We start from the raw sequence: 18,531 nt of genomic DNA, 5'->3' as shown, positions 1-18,531 counted from the left end.
AACCTTGATCCTGCAGGGCCTTGCGCTGTGCGCACAGCTGTTACCCCGCTGTAGGGGTGCGAGTGCAGGCTCCGTGGGGTGGTATCTGGTTACTGTGCCAAGCGAAAACTCCCTGCTTTTGTTCTCAAGAGCATCAAACTTTCCCTGCCACGGTGTCAAGACAAGGCCGATTAAAACAAGTGGCCAGCCTGGGGCCAGGTTAGCTATGTTCCCTTCTCCATAAGGGAGGGGTTTGTCCACCTAGGGGTCACGACCCAGGAAGGGGCATGGATAAGTGTCTGGAAGGTAGCCAGATCCTGGCTAGGAGGTGGGTTCTCGTAGGGAAAAGACAGAAGAACCACCATAAAGGAAACATTTAACAGAATATGCCAGGGGCTCATAAGTGCGTGTACAGTTCCACCCCAAATCCTGTGGCCAGCATGAGTAACTGGGCCGGGAGCTGAGGAGCCCTGGGTTGGGTGGGGAGAAATCCTCTCTCCTGGGCCATGGAACCAGAAACTCGGTTCCTTGGCTATATTCCAGCTTCAGTAGACTCTGCAGCCCTCCTCTACGGAGGCAACAAGGTCAGTGGATGCATCCACAGATCCACCATCCGCAGCAGCACAGAGAGCTGGGTGTCAGAGCACACAACGCCAGGTTCGCTCTCCTGGAGCACAGCCTTCAAAGCCTGTCCCACCCCGGCACTGCACAGCCCAGTGTTTATGCTGTATCTAGGACGCTCCAAATCCAGGAGGGTGTGGGGGCAGGGAGTTGCCCAAGTCATATCAGTGAGTGCCTGTATCGAGACCTCTTGGTATGTCACTAGCCTGGCTGATAATTCACCCACAGGACCCAGGAATGAATCAGGATTAAGTTACACATCACCTGTCAGACTGATGGATATGGAAAAATGACATGCAAGGTTCTCCAAACAGGCATGCAATTACACCTGGAATTGCCTTCTCCGGAAGGCAGCTCACCTCAGATGATCTCACTATCACAGCTTCGGCTGATCACATTTCCTGATCACTGATGATGATGATCACCTCCAGAGATAGGACTGGCATGCGCAGTGTGGAGTCCCTGACACCCGTGCAAGTGCTAACAAGTCAGAAGGCAGCTTACACAATTGATAGCGATTCCACGAGGCCCAGGGTATTAAAGAATGAAGTCCAACGTGTATGCAGCTCGCCTCTCATTGTTGGAGTAGAGCACAGTCACTTCTATTTCGGCAGGTACAGAAGGCCCTGCTGCATTATTTTCAGGGTGATGTTAGTTTCACACCCCCCAGCTGTTCGAGACTTACAAATAGTATGTTTTCCCCTTGGTGAGAGATTTGTGTCGCATGATGAAAATGAACTTAAACAATATTTCGGGGCACAGACACGATCTTTTTGTTCTGTGTTCATACAGGGCTAGCACAAAAAGGTTCTTCTAGGAATGCAAATAATAATAATAATAATTATAGCAAGATTAAAATAGACTACATTGGATGAATTTTCAGCAAAACATTCTGAGGGAGCAATCCCTCTCTTTCCAGAAATAATCGTCACGGAGCTCTACTGTCAAGCAAGTCTGTGCCATAAGCAGCCAGGCAACCTATCATTTTTTTGATGTGTGTGTGTGTGTGTGTGTGTGTCTGTTGCACCTTTCAGTGTTCGGGTGTTTGCTGGAGGTTGCTGCCATTTTGGGTGCAGGTCAGTTGCAGCATGGTTTAGAAGAGACCCACACCATGCTCTCTCTCTCTCTTTCTCTCTCTCTCACATGGAGACCTGGCTTTTGTTCTCTCAGGCATGCCAATGCTGGCCCCCAAGTGCATTGTTGCCCTTGAAGAATTTTTCTGGCAGTCAACAGAGTAGATTTTCCATATTTTCTTGCCCTTCCCTGTTCCTCAGGTTCCTGTCCATCTCCTCCCTAGTTTACTATCCTCTCCCCGAATAGGGCAAGATTATTGCCTTATGGCCAACCAGGTTTTTTCCCCACAGCCTGTGCTTCCAAGAAGAGGTCCTTGAGCTGAGATTCCTCTGGTCACATGGCTTCTCTAGGAGCTACTGGAAATGTGCCACCCTAGACAGCGGTAGGCTGCAGAGATGGCTATCGCAGCCTTTTGTTCTTGTCTCTCTTTAGAAAAACCTGCTTCGGTCTCAGAGCTGCCACTGCACTGAGTGGAGTGATGCCTGCATTTGGGTGGAGCCGTGGCTTTGTGTGGCTTGTTCTTGGCCAGGGCCCCCACGTGGGAGGGAAAAGCGGTACACTTTATGGAACCTGGAAGCCCTGGGGGGCCCGGCCCAGGCTGCAACCACCATTACCATGAGGAAAGAAATGTTCATGTCTCATGAGATTGTATGTCTGGGATGAGGGATTGTGGTGTGTGTGTGGAAGGGGGCCCATGTTACAAGTTTGTCCTGGGCCCGAAAAAATTATGCTTGGGCCCTGTCCTTGGCACAGGCCTGGCTGCATCCAGGAGCCGTTTCAAAGAGGCTGGCATGGGAGGTGACACGGCGGAGGGGCAGAGAATCTTCCCTGGGTGGCCAGTGCTGTAAGCAGAGCCAGGGGAACGAGTCAGGCTGAAAAACAAGCCTGACCAAACCAGCCCCTTCACAATCGGCCAAGCCCAACCACCACCCAGCAAGTTCAGTTTGACGTTGTGAGGGAGGGGGGAATAATAATGCTACCACCTCACAGAGGAGTGCGTCTCCCCGGGGTGCCGGGGCCCCTGGACATGCAGGTCACAGGATGCAGACATTTGAAGGTGAGGAGGATGGGGCCCAGGGGAAAAATAGCCACAGCACAGCTTTATGCTCTGGGGTCCCATCCCCGGAGCACAGAGGGGAGTTCACTGATCTTGCTGTGGTCCAAATTCCTCCACCCACTGGGTGTCTTCCAAGCTTTTAATAAGCAGCCTCCGGTCCAAGGTGCAATTATGAGAACACTCAGCCCTGGCGAGGTAAATGATTTAAAGTTTTAAGCATCCCTGCTGCTGCCTGGGCAGGTAGGAGCCTCACGCCCCTGACAGATGGAAGAGGAACTGGTGGGTGGCTTCTGAATAAAGAAAGTCGTGTATATTAACAGCAGGGACCCGGTAATTTAGCTGCTAGTGACCCAGGGAGCTGTAAAGGAACAGGGTCCAGCTACAATACCCACAGGCACGGTACTTTTCCATCTCTCCTCCTCGCCCCTGGCAGAGCAAGGATCGTGGGTTGATGCACTGCAGAAGAACTACTACTCAGGGGAAGAAGGAGCACATGCTTGTGAGAACAGACTCGGGCTGTGTCTGCACTACAGAGTCTATGCTGACGGAGCCTCACCATGGGTGCAGCGTGCACTAGCCTGAGTTTTCCTGCTGGCGATGAACACCATCTCCCCGAATGATGTTAGCGGATGGCATAGCTGCATCTACACTGGGGATTTTGTTGGCATAGCTACGTCCACTGGGGGGGGGGGCGTGGTTTTTTCACACCCCTGCCTGACATAGCTATGCCGGTATCAGTTTTAAATATAGATCGGGGCGGCCAAAGCTACTGACCCTCGGAGCCGCATACAACAATTTTCAGAAGTTCGAGAGCTGTGGGACAGGGTCGAGGTGAAGTATCAGAATAGTGGGGGGCTCAGAGCTGGTCTGCAAATGTCAGAACGACCTGAGGAAGGTAGCACTACGCCCAGCTCAAACCAGCTCACTTATAAGCTGTGACAAGGTCACTTGCACGGAGACATAGCGCTTCCCAGACACAGACCTCAAGACCGTGAATTCCTTCTTGCAGCTGCCTGGCGAGGAAGGTACGGAATTATTACACCAATATAACGGTGTCCATGCAGGGCAGGAGTGGTACCGCTGTAGGTATCCCCGTGTATAGACAGGCAAAGCTGCATAATGTGTTTGTGTAGACAAGACTGGAGACTCCGTGCTGTGCATAAGAAGAGCGTTCCCAGCAACTCACCCAGACTGTGTCTGGGAAGCTCAGCCCTTACAGGTGCAGGCCCCAATTCCACTCCACCATGAACATTTGGTTCTTTACTACCCTGCCTAAAATTTAGGTCATCCGAGCTATGTCGCTCCAGGCTCTGAAAAGTTTTGCCCCCTGTGCAACGTCCTTGAGTTGACCTAACCCCCCGCTGTAGATACAGGTAGGTCGACTGAATTCTTCTGTTGAATTCCACCTAGCTACTGCCTTTCAGAAAGGCGGATTACCAGCATTGATGGAGAAGCCTCTTCCATCAACGTAGGTAGTGTTTACACTACCGTGCTACTGCAGCAGGAAGATTTTTTTGGGGGGTGGTTGGGGGGGCAACTCTTACCGTGATTCCAGGGACTATTTAGGCACCTGAAAACTCTAGTTTTTTTGCAGTTAATAACTTAGAAACTAGCTGACAGGAGCACTGTATCTAATTGCTATATAAAGAAAGAAAATTAAATAAATATTAGACCCACTCACCTCTAATTCTGACATCTTGTGTCAAGTCACTTAAGAGACACTGGTTAGGTCTAAAATGTTAATGTATATTCTTACTTTGTTACAAACTCTTGAATACAACAATGGAAACAATTGTAGAAAAACCGAGATTATTTTCTATCATTTAGGCTACTTGTCTTTTGCAGTTCACCAAGCTTGGAATAATCATTTTACTTTTGGAAACATCCTACTGAGGCAAAGTCCTGTGAGTTTATACAGCACCTGCCTGGGGCTATAGGGGTGTTACCATACTACAAAAAATAGACTAGAAACTGACTTCAGCTGTGAAATTGATACTTTAAATCCACTTTCACAATATTGCCAACCGCAAATGTTCAAAAACCATGAGTCATGCTCACCAAAAATCATAAGATTTGCTTACAAAATCATGAGATTCTCTAAAAATAATAGATTTGATGTTCTTTTTCTTTCCCTTCTGCTTTTTGAGCCTTTACGGTACATTGGGGTCACATTTTGAAGCTTTCTCCACAACAATGAGGACTAGAAACTTACTTTTCCTTAAAGAATGAAGGCTGAAATCATCACATATCCACATGACTCCAGGAGCGGGGGCTTTAAGAGTCATGACAAAATCATGAGAGTTGGCAACACAGCTTTGACTTCTGTTTAAAGGCTAGTTACTTTCCAGAAGGCTCTGAAACACAATACTACAGTGACTGAGCTGCAGTTCTCAGAGGAGAACATTTAAAACCAAACACCAAGAAAATTCCATATTTTAAAGTTGAGGGGAAAATTGAGTCTTTTGAGCTATGTCAAGGCCACTGAAGGCAGGAAAGGAATATAAACAGGCACAGGAGCTCTGCGCCGCTTATTTTGAAAGAAGTTGGAGGGTCAAATCTTCCAGTCCTTAATCAGGTAAAACTTCTATTGCCACCAGTGCCTCCACGCATCCATATTATTGAGCACATGTTAATTATACACTTCAGACTTAAATATCCGAGCCATCTAGTTAGCTGAGGTTAGTCCTGCTTTGAGCAGGGGGTTGGACTAGATACCTCCTGAGGGCCCTTCCAACTCTGTGATTCTATCTTATCCAGGGCTACACATTTTATATGCGTTGGCTCAGGGCCTACTTTTTCTGACATATACTGAACAGCGCTGACCACACAGATGGTGCCTGGTGAATAATGCAATTCATGATCATAATCGTCAACTTGATGGACTCTGTGGATGCAATTTCTGTTCTTTGTTCTGGGGCTGGCCTGAATGCAGCTGAAACCCTAAGAATTTGAGGCATAAACACAGCGGATACACACATGACACTTCGTCATTCCTTCCTTGTCTCAAACTCACAACAAAAAATGACAACACACAATGGTTTGTCGTTAAAATGTAGAACTGCACAGCAGCCACGGCTCTACAGCCCAGGGTGGGGCAGAATCTGCCACCCCTTGGGGGTTAAGTGATCTCTGTCCTCTCGTCTGACTCTGATCCTCTCTTTCTTCATCCTTTCTGACCCCTGTGCTGCTTTTCATGCTGTCAACCATGCCATCCTTCCCAACCGCCTGGGACGGTTTGCTGGAGTCTCAGAGAACTGGCCTTCTTGGTTTTGCTCCCATCTGTCAGAGTTCTCTTTTTTTTGCAGAATGCAGCAGAGAGACAGGTCCAGTGGATAGGGAGCTAGCCCTGAGAGACCTGGGTTCTACTTCCCCCATGGACTTGCTGTCTGACCTCTCAGGCCAGTGCCTTAGGGACAGACTTTCAAAGGTTTTTAGGCACCCAAAGGTGCCACTAGGCATCGGGAGAGGTTTACAAAGAACTGAACCTTCTAAGCGCTTTTGAAAATCCCACTAGCTGCCTAAATACCTTCGGAAATCTGGCCTTAAGTCTCCGGGCCTCAGTGCCCCATCTGTACACGGGGGATAACAGCACAGAGGGGCTGTGAGGAGAAATAGGTTAGACTGTGTGAGCACTCAGATACTATGGCGACGGCACCACATAAGTACCATAGGTAGAGTGGGAACTTGTACCACTGCTATCCCTTCCTTTGGTTTGGGCCCCTTCTTTTCACCTATCCCCTTGTTCACATCTCCCTCTTTTCAGAATGTAACTTTGGCTCAGAGAGCTTGGCTGTATTTCTTCTGAGTCCCCTGGGTTCTTGCTTCAACACCTCCTCCCGCAGAAGGATTCCTGTTTGACAGGCTTGTCATCTATCTAAGGACTTCTAGATCCTTAATATAATCATCAGCTCTTATCTTAATCACCTTGACTTTATTAGTAAACAAGATACTGACTCCCGGCCCCCGGGGCACAAACTGGGAGCAGCACCTCTCTTCGGCAGAGCTCACATTCCACAGGTCAGGTGAGCTGGGATTTGCACTGTAATCAGACCTCCTGTACAAAACTTGGGGGGGAGGGGGGAAAGTGGGGTGAAAGCCCTCCCAGCCCCCTTAAATGCCACCCCTGAGTTGCAAGAGACCAGCTGAGAGAAGAAAATGTATCTGTTAAGCGGTTCTGGAACTAAAATATTTATCAAAAGAAAAGGCAGTCTGAAAATGTGGGGATCAGAAGAGAGAGGACAATGAAACACATCTAAAGGTTGCACATTTGAACAAAGAACCTTCAGCTAAATTTACTATGGCCCGGTATACACTTCAAATGTATACTGGCATTACTATGTCAGTTACAGGTGTGATTTTTTTAAACCAACGTATGGTGGTATTGTGATAAGCCCTAAGCACCTATACTGGCATACCCGTTCTTCTGCTGGTATAGCGTATGTCTCCCAGGGAACACAATACGTGTGAACTATGGTGTCAGAAGCACTTTTATGCCAGTATAAATTGCATCTACACTAGGAGGGTTTGCCAGTATAGCTACAGCGGTAGTCAGCAAAACCTTTCTTGTGTAGACAAGGTCTGTGATTCTGAAACAAGCTTTGTTAAGATCCTCAAAGTGGCTCAAAGACTGGACTTGATAAGGTTATGGAGTGGATGGCATGAAGACACTGCCTATAATGGCAGGTAGCTGATCTGTCACTTCCTGTAGCAAGCATCTCCAATGGCTGGTGATGGGACACTAGATGGGGAGGGCTCTGAGTTACTACAGAGAATTCTTTCCCAGCTGCCTATTATTTATTATTTGTATCGTGGTAGTGTATGACAGCATGGTAGAGCTTGCTCCTATTCATGGAGCAAGACCCCATTGTGCTAGGGGCTGTACAAACACAGAACAAAAGGACTATGCTCAGAGGCAGCCAAAAATCTCATGGGATTTTGCCACCATTTGATCTTATCCATAGCCCTGATTCAGCCTTGAACCTGAACCTAGACGTTGGGACAGAATGTAACCCAGAGGTGGGTCTGAACACCACCTCATAGAACAGTTCTGTTTGCCTACTGCAAGGGGGGGGCGTTTTAAGGATCAAGTAACCTTGTAAAGCCCTAAGACTGTCTGAAGTGCTACAGATTATTATCTATACTCTGGAAATGCCCATGACTTTCCTGTCTACACCTCAGCTTGCCGTGAGCCAGTCTCTAAATCTGGAATGACCTAACAGTAACACCCATGTGCATTCAATGATTGGAAGTTACAAACTCCTCCACCCATTGGAGCTTGGATCAACAGCCCCTGCCCCTTTTTCCCACCCCCTTCCCCCCAATATAAAACCAAAACAGTAGCAGGCAGAAAGATGTTGGAAGAGGGAGAGGACTGTGTTTCCAGGTAATCCGTTCAGATAGGGAAGGGAGGAGGGTGGAGTACATTTCCCCATGCCTAGTAATCCAGTCATGCTGGTTTGCCTGTAAAACAGAACAGCTTGGAAGTGCAGCTGCTCATTTCATACATGTTTATGGTCCAAGGCCAGTCATGACCCAGCAGAGAGTTGTACAGGTCTCCACCGAGCATCCCAGCTACGCTGTCTGTGTGGTGGGCACAGAGATCTCTATAGACATCTACAGGTAAGATACATGCATTTTTACTATCTGGGGATTTGCTGATCCTTGTCACTTTCTCTAACCCGTTTCAACTGTAGGAATCAACTATGGCTGTGGGGTGGCTTCTAGTATTTTGTGACTGTTTTACAGATGAGCCCAAACAAAAAACATGGATCTAAACGGACTCGCTGAAGTTTGGATCCCATCTCTGGCCCTCCATCCCAATTTTCTATTTGGGTTTACATTTCCTAGACAGCTTTAGCATAACCAGCGATCTGAGGTGAAATGTTCCCATTTTCCAAAAGGAATTAGACGCTTAGGAGCCTGAGTCTCATTGAAACTCAATGGAAGTGATTAGGTCACTTTTGAAAAGGGGACTTAGGCACTTTTAGAAATTTTCCTTTGGTCTCCTTGGATCATTTCCATGCTGGAAGGAGACCAGGACCTTACATCACCTTGTCCCCTAAATGGACATGTGAGGTATTAAAACAGTTCTGAAAAGCATAGACTCAGACACCGACAGCTGAGATACAACTGCAGCCTGTGCACACCCCTGCTGAATGGATGCTATTTCTGGCCATCAGAGCGTTAGGCAGCAACCTCTCTGGGTGAGTAACCTGTAAACAATTAAAAGAGATCAAAGACTAAATATGCATTATTCTAAGCTCATAAAAATACGTGAATATGTCAGAGTACATTTTAATGGATAACCTAAGGGAAGAAAATCTTTTCCCTATGCAACGTACAAGGGTTATTTTATTGATATATTTGCTAACACTTGCATTATGATGACTTAATACAATTTCTATTGCAATAGTGCCAAGAGACAAACCAAGCCGGGAACCTATTGTGCTATATGCCGTTCTATACATGATTATTAAGTATTTCTATTACCGGAGCTCCAGTCTTGGACCAGGACCTCTTTGTGCTAGGCACTGCCAAACACAGGGCAAAGGGATTGTTTGTGTCCTAAAGAGTAATATAGCAGTCGCCATTTAAATGTCAGCATTACCCCGCTGCTACCTATTGTTACAGAAGAGGAATGGCAGTGGCTGGGGCTGAGTTTGTGGTGGTGGTAGAATTTGACTGCAGAGGCAACGGGGTTGGGGGTAAGAGTGAAGATATAACACAGGTGGGGCACCAGGCCCTGACCAGCTGGGGGCTTCCACCTTTCACAATAATGGCGGTGTTCAATATTGCTGCCTGTCAAGTCCTGAGGCCCAGATCCTCCAAGGACTGAGGTTGCTAACTCCCATTGAAATCAAGAGGAGTTAGGCACCTCAGTACCTGTAAGGCTGTGAGAAAATAGACCCCATTCTCCCCCAAGCGCGCACAATCAAACAACGAGAACACACCACATGTCTGGCACCACTCCTCAATTCCTCTTTCGTCTCCATCTTCATATCCTCAGACTTCAGGACGGAATAAAAAAATTGAACAACTCTGAGCCATCCAGGGGGGATGCAGTTACCTTTGTGACCGCGGAACCTTAATGGTTTGTCACTCTCCTCCTATCCCCATTCTCTTGCGTCACTATCATGGTTACTACCTACTGTAACCAATCGGGGCTGTTTGCATTGAGAACACATGACTAAGAGAACCTGAGTAACATGCTGGTCTAAGAATCACTTCTTAAGGCAAGAGCAGGCCAGGCCACCCTGGGTTCTAACCGTATCATCCCACTGCTTCATCTCAGCTAGGACAAATGCTAGAGCCGGCTGAAAGATGGGAATTTCCAACTCCATAGGAAATGTGCTTAGTTCACTCAAATCTGTTCCAAATCCAATTAAACCCAACCCAAAGAAGAACATTCACACAGGGGTTTGCAGTGGTTTAACTACATTGGTTTAAATTCATGTCTTAGGTGAAAACAGTGCAACTTTCCTGTACAGACAAGCTCTGAATTCAGGTTAGTGACAGAATATTTCAAGGATCACCATTCACAGCAGTTATTGAGCTCTGAGGTGGACCAAGTCACACTCCCCAAAAGCTATTTCCCAGTGGAGCAGGTCTATTTACACCCCTTGCTGGCCATTCAAGTTCAGTATTGGGGAGCTGACTGGACGCGATCCATTGAACATTTCCAAGGGCCCATATCAAGGCTGGCCCCCAGCTAGGGTGACCAGATAGCAAGTGTGAAAAATCGGAATAGGGTGGAGGGTTATAGGCACCTCTATAAGACAAAGCCCCAAATAATCGAGACTGTCCCTATAAAATAGGAACATCTGGTCACCCTAGCCCCTGCACAGGGGCACAAGGAAGGGATAGTGTAAGGAGCCTCCCCACTTCCATACTTCAAACAGGGCTGCCCGCTGTTATGGCTCTTACCCTCCTGGCTAGTGCCTACGTGGACGCTAGCTATACCAGAAGGGGGAAGAGGCTGTGGGGTCATGGCCCAGCTCCCTCTGCCCTAGTCTCTGAGAAGAATTCATGCTGTATGTAGCAGTGGCCATGCTTCCTTCTGGGGTGGGGCAAATCCACCCTAGCCCTTGCATTGGGCCAGAGCCCAAGAGATGCAACCAAGGCCAAGGAATTTCCTCCCTCCCACTTACAAGAGAGGCATAGGCCAGTTCAGGGTTGAACTGTGGAGCCCCGCTTATGACTGGCCCAACCTATCTGTTCATCTGCCTTTCCCAAGCTCCGCACGTCCCTGCAGAACAGAGACTTTGCTTCTGTACAGGATTCTGATTTGGGAAAAATAATATATTATTACTAGAAATCCTTAATCTATGATCCAGAAAACGTTAGGCCAGGCGGTTGCTGGATGGGTAGAGAGGGAGAATCTCACTCAGACCACAAGGATCCAACTTTATTGACATGCAGACTCGGGTAACCATTACTTACACAACCTTTAAAACATCCCTCTGTTCATCAGGGGAGGTCCTTCTGCTCTGTCCAAGGATTGCTAAGAAAGTTACCTCAGGCTCAGACACAGAGCGGGGACTCAGTTAGCCCGGTTGCCTGTAAGCCCAGAGGCACTTGTGCAGGATGATCTCAGGCTCGGACACAGAGCGGGGACTCAGTTAGCCCGGTTGTCCAAAGCCCAAGGCGTACCTTTGCTTCAAAGATGCTCACCCCCATTCAGATGTTTTCGGGATGTCGCGGTTCTTTTCAGCTTTTTTTTCCCAAGGGATCGCCAGCACTTCGTCTGACTTTAGGTGGCCACCTCTCCCTAGGCCCAGCCCTTCTCCTCCTCAGCTGACCTCAGCTCTCTGCTAACTGCCTGCCGACAGCAGGCTCCATATATAGCTGTCAGTTTCAGGTAGGGGAGGGGTGACGTTAGGAGAGAGAACGTCAAAATGGATAGGGGAGGGGCCAGGAGTGAGGAGGCAGTTAGGAGTGAACAAAGAGGGGAGCTATTTTCTAATTGCCAATGCCAGATTCACTTGCTAATTTTTATCCTAAAGATCCTTTTCCTAAAGCGTATCAATATTTTATGTCCAGACACTGACACCGCTCTCTATTCATCTAATTCATTACTGTTATTTTTGTTGTTGTTTTAAACCCCTTCTGAGGCTTTTCTGCAACCCTTTTCACCTGCTTATTCTGCCTGGCAGATTCCAATAACTGGAGACCAAGGCCTCTGGCTATGGTCCCTTGCTCCAGGTGTGTGGGGAAAACATCCCTGCTCATCACTTCTGTCAGAGGGGCTCACCTGCAGCTAGGTCAGAATGCACCTGGGCTAATCTTTTGGCCTGCGTTCACACAGACCCAGTGTCTGCTGCTTCTTAGGGGGTGTCTGTGTTTTAGCAACACCTCTGCCAAGGTCATGCACCAGACAGTTGTATTGCAAGCATCTGCTTTAATAAATGGCCTGACTTTGGTTCACAGCCTCTGCTCTTGCACCAGGCTCAGTGCTCCAGGCTCTCTCTCCTACCGTGGTCATCTCATCATACATCAGAATTTGCAGGGAATTTAGCTCAGCTTTACTCATACAAGTCAGCACTGTATCCCCAGGCACTTGAGTTTTCCCCAACCCCCCCTAAGAAATTATGAAACCATTTGTTAGTTTCAGGAAAGCATCTGCCCAAAACCGCTCCAGATACAGCACTGAGTACATAAAAGGCCAGATCCTCATGCCTGTAAAGGAGCGGTGATCTGCAGAGGGTTTGGCCCAAAACGTAGAGCTAACAGAAAAATGGAAAAGTTTGGAGTGCTACATGGTTTCTGCTTCACAGGGTTCAAAAATGGAACTAGTTCCCCATTTTTTCCCCCCCAAAATTGTGAAACTTTTAAAAAAATGTTTAGAAATAGTTTTTGAATTTCTCTTCCAGCCACCCCACTCCTTCCTCATCAGTGCTTTCAAAGGCAATTAAACAGATGACGTCCAGGATACTTTTTCCCATTTTTTCATTCCCTCCCCCCATTTTTCCTTTGCTACTCTGTAACTTTTCACACTTTCTCTAATCTTTGGAAAGAAATAAAAGACGAAAAAAGGTGGGAAACGGTGGGGGGAGGGGAGAGAGAAAAAAATCAAAATCAGACCATTTGAAACTTGGATTTTCGACAAAAATCCAGAACATTTGTGGGGGAAAAATAAATGTTTTTGGTCTGGGGAAAGGGCCCTATTTTGTTGAAAAATTGCTTCAAACAAAAAATGTCAACCAGCTTCAATAAGATGTCATAGGAAGCAACCCCACTTCCTTCATCACCTCTACTCTACACCCTCCCTTCCCTTGAAGGTCCCCCACTCCCTGCCAAGTTCACCCCCACATCCCCCTATGGTTTGTATTCCTCCCACTCCGCTTACCCCGCCATCCCAGGTCCCTACTTCTCTCCCTACAAACCCTCCCTATAAGCTCTCCTATGTTAGAGTCCAGTCTACAGACAATGTCTCCATGCAGCAAATTACGCTGCTGCCTCTGATATATGTAGGGGGCTGCAGAAAGATTTCTCTGCGACAGCACAAGGCAGTCTGGAGGCTCCAATTTTCCTGTGAATCAGGATTTTCCAGTGTTCCCATTTAAACTAAAATCAATAGGCACGGGCCCATCGCTGCCTGGAATGTTCCCTGAAATTTTGGGACTGATGGGACGCGGCGTTGCAAAGTTAGCGCATTACAGACAAACAGCGTTGAGCGTTAGACTCCATGTTGCTCAACCAATTAAAGATGGTGAGAGTCTCAGACACTACAATGATGGGGACCCCACATGGACGTAATGCACACTGAAAGTCTATGGCTGTTCTCTTCATACCTATAAACATTCAAGCATTTCTCTAGTCTTCCAAAAATTGGCCCCAGGAGCCATGAGTTCTAGTTCGTGCGGCATGTGATAAATCTGACATTAACACTTCCACAATCCCCACCACAAGAGGAGAAGCTATTATTTAGATTTACAGCTGGATTTATTGTATCTCACCGTTTAAAATTCTAGAGACTGCTGCGTGATGACAGATTAATCTCTCTCTTTACAAGTTGCTTCAGGCACTGACATACCCCTGCAAAGGGAAACAGGGAATACATTCCTTAAATATTTTTCTTATGGTTAATATTTACAGCCTCCTCAGCCCTGTTCTTTAGGTAAGGAAAGGAGGGATACAAATTACATGCAAGGCAAAAATGCCTCTCCATAGCACATTTAGGTGTTAGATTAATTAACGTTCACAGGGTGCTTTGAAGGTGTGAAATGCCATATATAGTGAGTGCAAAGAATAATTATTGCTTGCAGATGGACAGTATTTTGCATTTAAATACCACCTTTTACTTGAGGAACTCAATTGTTAATTTGGCCTCATAAAAATCCCATGTGGTCAGGGTTGGAACTGGGCAAAATTTTTCAGTCAGCTTCTCTTCCACAAAAAAAAAGCAGATTTGGTGACATCAAAACGTTTCATGAATTGGTGTCGACATCACTGACGACCCACAGAATCTATGGGAATTTTCTGTGTCTAGGGAGATCTTTAGCTAGTGCTTTTACATGTATCCATAGCACATGGTAACCAAGCACTCCTTTCTGTCCCAGATCCATCCCAAGTGGTGCCACATCATTTGATGCCCAGGGTACCGCTGAAGTGAGAATTTATGTTGTGTACAGCCCTAATGCTGTGAAGAAGCCTGCGGGTGCAGCGAGATGGCCCCTCAATTCTGAGCTGGAGGTTGTAGTGACCATGGACATCCCAAGCAGTACCGTCAATGATAGCAAGGTGGGTGGGGCCTTGAAAGACTCACATGATCACTCCTGGAGACATGGGATCAGACGAAAGGGATATTTTAACTACTGGATGTGGCGCGGTTGCAGACGGCTTGTATGTCAGGAAGCAGAGATATCACCCCCTTTATAAAGAATAGATTCCTAGCTAAATCTGTGTAATTAATAGCCACATGAAGAAAGAGAAGCGAGTAAGGGTGTGTATGAAGGGGAGAGAGATTGTGCATTATGCCCAAATAATGGAGTGAGAGAGGATGGAACGTGATGGAAATTCAATGATTGAAAAGTCTAGTGAAAGAGCAGCCGGTGCAAGAGGAGTGAAAACCTCTCTTTCACCTTTGCTTGTGCAATGCACCTGTGGCAATGGCAGAGGTGACGCATGGGGGTGGCACGTACCCCTCCCGATTTGCTGCTTGACTTGTACTGAGCATGCTCACACGGACTGAGCATGCTCAGTAACACAGCTGAAGTTGGCTGCCCCTGCTCTGCTCCCCCCCCCCCCCCACTCTCGGCAGGCACAGGTCTTCTCTGGGCAGTGGTATCCATGGAGATTAACTGCACGTGGGCATTGTCCACATAGCCCGTGGCAGTGAGCCTCCCTGCCCGGGTCAACAGACTCAGGCTCGTGGAGTCTGTGCTAATGCTGTAAAAATAGCTGGGGGCGTCAGAGCACAAGCTCCAAGCCAAGCCCACACAGCTATTTTTAGATGCTAACGCACATCCTGCTAGCCCCAGTCTGCTAACCCAGGCCGGGAGGCTCACTGCCGCGGTCATGTACACATGCCCCAGGAGCCCAGAAACGACACCAAGGATTCTGTGGAATGGGCTTCCCTACCCATCACTTCTCCCTGTTCCATCTGCGAGTTGCCTGGGATTATACATCCTTGCCAAGGCCTTTCCCAACTGCCCTGAGGCTGAATTGGGCCTGTTGCACAGTGTTTTTTAGTATTAGTTGAATGAATGACTCACCCACTGAATCATCAACTGCAGGCAGCATGGCCCCACGGTTGGTTTATTGAGGGTGGTCTCCATCCCCCCACCACCGACCTCCTCACATATTGGCCATCGTCACCCTCTGAGTGTGCTGCCCGCCTGGGCAATGAAGAGATCACACTCGACAAGGGGAGCATGGCACGATGTGGATGTTTGCTGGAATTGGTAGTGACCCGGCCATGTCTTCACAGGTTAGGATTTCATACTATGGACAGAAAGAGAACACACCTATAAATGGAGCTTGGTTGTACCTCACCTGTGTCAGTAAGTATTGTAAAAACAATTGGCTAAATACCCTTGATACACACCCTAGTCAGCAAATGAGGTGTGTTTGTGTGTGTAAATACTGTAATATTTTCTTTTTTCTCATCCACTTCATTGTAAGCGATTCAAAGGGAAGAGAGAAATGTATCAACCTCCCTTCTTTAACTATATGTAATAAGGGTGTGTGTATTATATAAACATAGCATATATATATAAACATAGCATATAAATAAAATATACACATATGTACAAACATTTATCTCCTATAAATAAATAAACTAAAAGAATAAATAAAGGGGAGGTGTTTGTGTGTATGTTCATATTTAATATATATATTTTGTGTATATAATATAAACCAGTGGTTTTTAGCCTGTGGTCTGCAGACCCTGGGGGGTCTGCAGCTTATGTCTAAGATCTGCAAAGGGGTCTGCCTCTCCACTTAATTTTTTAGGGGTCTGCAAAGGAAAAAAGGTTGAAAACCACCAATATCAACATATTATACATGCAACCCCACCACCCCCATATATATATAGTTAATGAAGGAAGGTTTGTACGTGTCTCTCTTCCCTTTAAGAGCTTATAATGAAGGGGATGAAAGCAAGAACTAGAACGTTATAGTTTTAATCTCACCCACTCTACAAATCCATCTGCTGGACATGTCGCAACCCTCAGTGTTCCACATCCCTTTTGTATGGGCAGTAGGATTATCTGTCCGGCTAGCAATGGTTCCAAAGAAATCAGGTGGGGGATTTAAAAAAAAAAAAAAAAAAAGCCAATTCCACACTTTTGAAAATCCCACCCCAGGAAGCTGACATTTTTCTACCTGCTCTGGTGCTTTTGTACCTGCTAGGATGCTGGACACTGTCTTCTCAAACAAATGTTTGCCTTGGGCTCAAAATCTGGGCATGTACGGGTACTCCAATTCTCTCAGGGCAGACAAAGTGATTCAGCATCTCCCTGTGGTCTTCTCCATCTAATGTTCTCACACACACAGAAGTTGGATAAAAACATAGCATGCTCTCACTGGAAGGTTGCAATGTAACATGACTATTTCTTAATTTGAACCCTAACACACAAGAGCCAAAAATCAGAGTGAGACAAAGCAGGCTGCTCCGTAAAAAAGAGAGGTACAACTCACCTACCTTACTCTAGGGTGGGTCTCTGCAGACGGACTGCTGAAAGACCATGTTGCAGGCTTCCCTGCAGATCCCCCTAGTCTGCAAACAGGACCAGGAAGGCCCTCACAAATTAAAGTGAGAGCTTCTCATTTTAAGTTTTCAACACAGCACACTTCACACTATACCCTGCCTTTTGATTTTCAGAGAAGTAGCCACCTCCTCCATTCCCATGCCCTCTGTGTGATGCTCACTTTATCTCCCCCTGTCTCTTTTTGACCAGAGCAGTGGACTACCAGACAGAGAACCACCATTTGGTTGGACCTAGTGTCTACTATTGATTAGGGGTACAATAAAGAGCATATGGTCAGCAATCTGGGGGGAAAGGAGCTCTATCTGAGTGAGGGCTCCTTTAAAATATTTCATCACTGCAAGCAGATAGATATTTTGGTATCTATATGCCCATATTCTGAAAAGAAGTCCTCCTGCCTCCACGCTATTTAATATTAATCTACATTTTGCTGTTGAATGATCAAAGAAATGGGTAAAAGAATCAGAGCATCCATGAAACTACTTCCAGCAGTATTTCCCTGCTCCAGAGATCAAGATGGGAGTAGACAGAGGGGACTAGAAAGTGGCAGGAAAAGCCGGGAAGATGATTCTGAATGGAGATGAGGAGTCCCGTTCAAACAGAGAACTTGTTGTGTGTGTTGAGGGCAGGGGGGAGCTGGTGCTGTCCAGGTACAGATGGATAGCATTGAGGAAGCAGCCAAGACATCAGGGTTTCGAGTGTGCTCATTCTCCTGCCATCTGGGACCGTGGCTTCCTTCTCTCTTTGGGATTTCAGACGTCTCTCTGGATGCCGACACGAACCGCAGCGGGATGGTGACGAGCAATGGAACCAATAAGGTAATGAGATTTGTTTCATATTTGTGAGCATTCGGTCTGGGAACACCCCGAGAGGATCCACTTACGTTTCCTTTCCTAAAGGACGCGTTGATGACCATGACAAAGATGGTGCGTGGAGATTGGCTGTTTCCTGAATCTCTGAAGAAGCCACGCCAGTCCCAGTATTCACCACACGGGTTTTCCACGCCCTACCAGTTGACCTATGAAACCCCCCAGCATTAGAATTTGGCACAGGGCCACTTTTTGCTATGCCAGTGCAGCCACGCTAGTGCCAGGAGAGCAGAAGTAGTGTAAGAGAAAAGAATCTGGCTCCCTATTTTTCCGTTGGGCTTGAGATTTGTTAGGGACTCTCTCGCGTAGCAGGGTTGTGCAAAGAGCAAGAACCCTCCCTCTGGACCTGGATCTGTGTATTTAATGTGGGGGCCAGCTTGCTCCACACCTAGGCTGAAGAGTCAGATGCTCAAAGTTCCCCAATTCATGTTTTTGCATGGAACAATATAGGGATAGATTCACCACAGCCGCTCCACTTTAGGGATGTTCCCCAGTGGAGAGCAAGTAGCTTCTGCCCTCCTTCACCCTTAGAGCATTTCTGCACTGCCGTTAGGAAGTTTGATTGCTAGCCCTGCCCAACCAGGCCCCTGAGTACATACTTGAGTGGCCACTGAGGGTCCTGGCCAGAAAGGGTTAGTCCATGAAGCCACCCATGCTGCTGCAGCTTCAGAGCTATTGTTTCTTGTGCTAGCTTTGATCTCAGCTATGTCTCCTCGTGCTGCAA

General features: G+C 47.1%; 1 protein-coding gene and 1 long non-coding RNA gene across 2 annotated transcripts in view; one reads left to right on the top strand and one right to left on the bottom strand.

The window, feature by feature from the left end:
- The first annotated feature begins 8,050 nt into the window (after positions 1-8,050).
- Positions 8,051-18,531, top strand: part of LOC137165610 (protein-arginine deiminase type-1-like) — a 30,951-nt gene continuing 20,470 nt past the window's right edge. The window contains 4 exon segments of the mRNA XM_067566922.1: positions 8,051-8,350; positions 14,290-14,470; positions 15,660-15,732; positions 17,695-17,756. Of these exon segments, the coding sequence (XP_067423023.1) occupies positions 8,259-8,350; positions 14,290-14,470; positions 15,660-15,732; positions 17,695-17,756 (408 nt within the window). The 5' untranslated portion in view covers positions 8,051-8,258.
- Positions 13,651-16,709, bottom strand: LOC137165611 (uncharacterized). Its single transcript, XR_010923435.1, has 3 exons — positions 16,576-16,709; positions 15,445-15,673; positions 13,651-13,765 (listed from the first exon to the last, which is right to left on the bottom strand). It is a non-coding gene; the product is annotated as an uncharacterized lncRNA (long non-coding RNA).

The sequence above is a fragment of the Emydura macquarii genome, unplaced genomic scaffold (assembly GCF_026122565.2).
Source record: "Emydura macquarii macquarii isolate MOO-44397 ecotype Brisbane River unplaced genomic scaffold, CSIRO-AGI_Emac_v2 contig_2768, whole genome shotgun sequence".
Classification (NCBI taxonomy): domain Eukaryota; kingdom Metazoa; phylum Chordata; order Testudines; family Chelidae; genus Emydura; species Emydura macquarii.
This window is presented reverse-complemented; position numbering and strand designations above follow the sequence as displayed.